At 38.4% G+C, this 5,262-nt stretch overlaps 1 protein-coding gene across 3 annotated transcripts; it reads right to left on the reverse strand.

Moving 5' to 3' along the window:
- Nucleotides 1–1,058: 1,058 nt before the first annotated feature.
- LOC126785452 (uncharacterized) lies at nt 1,059–4,408 on the reverse strand. Of its 3 annotated transcripts, none has more exons than XM_050511152.1 (4): nt 4,236–4,408; nt 3,256–3,481; nt 1,521–2,703; nt 1,059–1,421 (listed from the first exon to the last, which is right to left on the reverse strand). In XM_050511152.1, the coding sequence occupies exon 3, from the start codon at nt 2,691–2,693 to the stop codon at nt 1,539–1,541; it is 1,155 nt and encodes a 384-aa protein (XP_050367109.1). In that variant the 5' UTR covers nt 2,694–2,703; nt 3,256–3,481; nt 4,236–4,408; the 3' UTR covers nt 1,059–1,421; nt 1,521–1,538. The 3 variants fall into 3 exon arrangements, with proteins under 3 accessions (XP_050367109.1, XP_050367108.1, XP_050367107.1); XM_050511151.1 differs by having other exon boundaries at nt 1,521–2,715; XM_050511150.1 differs by having other exon boundaries at nt 1,521–3,481.
- Nucleotides 4,409–5,262: the final 854 nt, after the last annotated feature.

A 5,262-nucleotide genomic window follows, 5' to 3' on the forward strand; every position in this document is an offset into this window, starting at 1 on the left:
TTCCCTAACAGACTAGAAATGCAGAAATTTATAAAAACTGTTACAAAGTGAAAAGGATTACACTGGTTACCAGATTCCCTACTATTTTTGGCTAATTGAGTATAGTTGATTATGAAAAAACTTAAGAACATTGTAGCTGTAATTCCAGGAAATTCTCTCTATGTTTCCTTCTCCACTCATATATCCCTATAAACATTTACACCCTCAATGTGTGTGTGACTGTGTTTCTGTTAAACTAATGTTAAATACACATGTCGGTTGAGCATGTGGAGAAGGAGACTCTTCAGGGCAGCTCAAGAACAAAAACAAACTCATTGTTGCTCTCACATGGGGGTGAGTGCAGATCATATGCAGATATGCTCTAGTAAGATGAACAAAAGCTATATTTTAATTACAGTGTTGAATCTAAACAAGAGGTCTAGTTTGTTGAGCTTATCTGCGTCTACGCTGCTCCGGCCTTTCACTTTCACTGGCTTAATTGAGACTATAGAGACTTGGGGAACACAGTTAACATGAAGAGTGATGTGTTTCATCGTCCACTTAGCTTTAGATTTTGAATGTCATTTCACGGATGATGGTGCTACCCAGAAAGAATAAGTTCCTCTCATCAAACCTGTCGCTATTTTCGCATTCATGTGTTGCTGGGGACTCATGGTTGTGGTCTCATCCACGTTCTGTATTTCTCCAGTCTGCAGCTGACAGTAGAGAATGTTTGGAAGCACAACATTACCTTTTAATCACCAAATCAAAATTGACATGCCAAAACCACGTCCTACACCAGGCCATAATGATCATTCACGCTCTATATGCCTTCAATATATCTCACATCATAGTGAATAATAGTTGCCGTCAGTTTTGGCCTTACAAAAAAACAAATAAATGAGTGAAGCTATTGCAGAAACGTTGAGTCGATTAAAGTTTTAAACACCCAAAAGAAAAGCAATACCTTCCCAGAGAACAATGCCTTCTAGCAGATACTAGTGCAACCGAGAGCATTATCGCTCTTCTCGTCAGCAGATAAATTTTAAATGCACAGATAGATTTTAAATGCACGTATATACAGCTACTAGGTAGAGAAATTACACTAAGGAAATCTTCTTCACAATACTCAAATGTAATTTCATTGCTACTTTCTTTGATCTATACATTATGAAACAAGCAAATCAAATCCCTACTAGACTACATTACAAACATAATGAAATACTTGACAATGACGTACAAGTCCACAATAGCTCAACTTGGTGATCAACTACTTCAGAGACAAGTGAGTTGTGAGAACATGAACATAATCCTCTGGTTCATACAATCGTTTACGTCTATACGATTATATCAACACTCATGGAAAAGTTCCACGAGCTGATGGTGTTTTCAAACCATAGACCCTAGAGCATGTCCTGTCTGAAAGGCAGCTTTGGTTGTTACTGGAACAATGTGAAGACATTCATTAGGTCAAGCCAAAACCTATCTGATACAGTTTTCCAGTAGATATCAAGTTGATGTCAGGAAACAGGAAAGTTTACCAGATAACATGGCATCTCTCAGGGCCGATCTTCAACTGACCTAGAACGTGTCAAACGCCGGCGCCTTCTAGGAATTGGAGATACATCTCTGTCATTCAGTATGAGAATGTTGTCCTCCTCACCATCATCCTCATCATCGTCATCATCTTGAAGACCCAACAGGTTCTCACCCCAAAGTAACCGCCTTTCAGATAGACCTCCTGCTGGCCGCCGATGTCTAGTCCAAGCCCTTGCCCTTGCCCTTGGTTCCCCAGCACGATCAGCTGAGCCAATCATCTGAAACAGAAACATGGTAGTCCACCAAGGGCTATTAGCTTCACCAGCACCACCTTCACCACCACCCCCTAGCCTATCTCCATTTTCTATCACATAATCCCCAACCACAACAGCTCCTGGCATGGCTGAATGAATAGCACTAACAACATCACCAAATTCTCTTTGATGCTCAAGGTGTCGCCACGCTCGCTCCCTAGATGGGTCAATGTCTGAGGGTCGAGTGGTAGGATGAACTCTCCTAGCATGCCGGCGCAACTCCTGGTAATTACCAGAAAAAAAGCATGCTTCACGAGAACAACTTCGCTTCTTCAGATTAAGATACTTCCTACAATCTTCCACAACCTCCCAGCCCAGAATGGCCCCTCTGCACAAAGGACATTTCAAGCTCAAGGTTGACTCCAATGAATTCTCCACATCCAACTCACCATGCTCAACCCTTTCCTGAAATGACTCGGAATCAGCCACTCCCAAAAGTTCTTCCGGTAGAGGTATATTTAGATCTTGAATAACACGTTCTTGCGGCTGTCCAGGTAAATTAGCAGATATTACAGCATTGCTTTCAAACATGTTAAGACTTTCGTTAGCTTCATTCAAATCTGTTCCCAATGCCATATCAGAAGTATTATGAGAGCCATGATGATTTGTAGGTAACGAACTGACTAAAGTTTGACCGTTAGTATTATTTTCCCTCAACTTTTTAAAACGGTCCAGGCAATTTGAGTGCCTGTAACTCGTGTCACAAATATAAGATCTGCAACCCTTGTCATGCGAACTGCAAAGGAGGAGAACTGCATTATGTGGATGGTCCATGCAGATGGGGCATGAAACAGCATCCAGTTCTTTGTAAAGAGCACGAATATCTGAACCAGTATCTAATCTCCGTTTCACACCAGCCATCTTGCATAAACTGTTTAATTTACTGTGGAACTTATTAGGACAAGGACATAAGTACCAATCAATAGGGACAGTGACAGTGATTGCAGAAAACAACTTATTTATCATATTACATAAAACAATAGAAGCATGTATGTTGCATACATCCTTGACACCATCAAACAAATAAATATATATTGCAAAATGTTCTATATTGCCATTTCAATTTTCATCAAACAATCATATCATCCATTTTTACCCCTCCATTTTCATAAAAAATCTTTGAATCACTATTAAAAAATTCAGATCGACAGCCAATTCAATTTACAGCATAGGTAAAGAAGTTGCAACTAAATCCTAGACAGCGAACAACATAAAAAAAAAAAAGGCTGCTAGGACCAGTTTATCAGGACCCAACTGCATAATCGCTAAATATGCGGAAATCTTATTACCCTAACCACATCTGAATGCTAACATGACACAAGTACATTAACCCAAACTTATGTCACAGTTAAGGCTGCAAAATGAAATCTCTAAGCACAAATGTAACGAAGAAGAAAGCTCATTGAACTAAATGAAAACTTACCAAAAAGAAAAGCTAGAATTAAATCCCCTACTGGGGCTTCAGAAACTCTAGGTGCGTTAGCAACTGACAATACTGATCCTCTGAACCACAATGCACTTTTGTAAAAGCTCCAAATTGTGAAACTAACGAAGAAATTGGGCAGAAGCCAAGAACTTGAAGGAATAGAATTCTTGATTAAATGATTAACTGAATGCTCATGCCAAAAGGTCCTCACTGAGTCTGAGACCTGCATTCATACCACAAGACAGAAGTCATGTGATGCATACAACACCTCAGCCCAAAGGTTGAATTATTAACACGCTCGTATCAGAAAAATTAAACTTATGTTACAAGAAGTTTCAAAAGAGCATAAATAGAGCTGTCGGATATATGGAAACCAACAAATATATGTTACAATTACCCAATCTTCTATGTGATCCAGGACATAATACACTAAACTCCTTTTACTCGAAAGCATTACAATAAAGCACACATGCAAACAGATATGATCCGATCATGATTAGTTCATATCACAAATAAACTGTAGTGTAGTCCAGCATCAACTTTTTAATGAGGCTTGCACTTTATATTCTAATCGAGATTATGATTGCATAATCCAGATTTTCAAACATGAGACAAAAATTCATAAACCTTAACAATGATCTAACAATAATCTCTATCTCACAGAGCTATATAAGAACAGAGTCCGATCATGATCGTTTCGCAAATAACTCAATCAATCAGACACAATTTTTGAAAGCATAATCTTATCGATCAATCAGAATACCAATGGAATTAAGCAAATTAACAAGAAATCGAGCATCATTGACAGGTGCTGATCAACAAGTCGATCCCAATTTCACAAATTTTAAATTTTTAGGCGATTACAATGATTTATAAACCCAAAGATAAACCCCCAAGTGAATCCAAACCCTAACCCTAGTTACAACCCTATTCCCAATTTTAAGATGAAGATATCAACTTAAGAGGAGAAAAATTACACAAGCAAAGCAGGCAATGGAGCAGAGATCGAGCCGAATCGAATCACCGGGGAAAGGGAATCGGATCAGCAGAATTCGAATTTTTGAGAGCCGAGGATTTACGGATGGAGTCGTCCTTTGATTTCTGTGGATTTTGAGGAATTGGGGATTTTTTTTTTTTGTGAGGGATTTTGCGTTTTGGGGTTGGTATTTATATAAGGCGCCTTTGGAGGGTAGTAACCATCGGCTCTTTCTCTCCCTCTTAAAAGTTAAAACCGCCCTCCTTGATTGGACCGGTCGAGACTGGCTCCGGCCTCTTGATGACACGTGGTCTGAGTGGGTGGGGGAGCCTTGCAGACCATCCAAGGGATTCCAAGCTACCCTATATGCCGAATTCGGCTTCTCTATTTGGATATTTTTTGAATTTGCTTAGGGCCTTAGGTTATTTATAATTAAGGATGTTGCGATCTAACTTATATCCGTTGTCATGCTTATTCAAACATATAGTTATAAAAATTCAAGCAGATCCAAGCACGACAAAATTCATGCAGAAGCTGGATTCGTATAGGTAATGACTGAGTTTATAAATATTATATCGGCTTAAGATAAGACACTGGCGCGACAATCTAAATTGGTCTGATTCAAATTTTTAGAAATGAATTCTATCAAAAGATTTCTAAGGAAGAAGTTAAATACTAAAGCAGAAGCGAAACGTACAAATTACTTGATATTGATACATAATGGTTGCTACCTAGTGATACCGTAAATATTTACTATGAGAATACAAATGTTAATACCTAAAATTCTACATTTTCCAAGTCTTGAAAATAATACATGAAGAATTGAGTCAGAAGACTAGAAATATAATTGGATCTTCAACTAGGTCAAGTACAACTCAAAAGAGATTGTATAATGAACTATGAATAGTGAGTCACTATTCCACGTAGTCATTCAATTTCAAAAATGAATAAAGTCGGAGTAGTCATCCTTGATCATTTTGAACACAATCAAATAATTAGGCCTCTTGTTAATCTGTTACTCAATACTG

The sequence above is a fragment of the Argentina anserina genome, chromosome 2 (assembly GCF_933775445.1).
Source record: "Argentina anserina chromosome 2, drPotAnse1.1, whole genome shotgun sequence".
Taxonomy (NCBI): domain Eukaryota; kingdom Viridiplantae; phylum Streptophyta; class Magnoliopsida; order Rosales; family Rosaceae; genus Argentina; species Argentina anserina.

Coding starts and splice junctions, on each gene's coding strand:
- LOC126785452 (XM_050511150.1), bottom strand. CDS start 2,798: ATGATAAATAAGTTGTTTTCTGCAATCACTGTCACTGTCCCTATTGAT.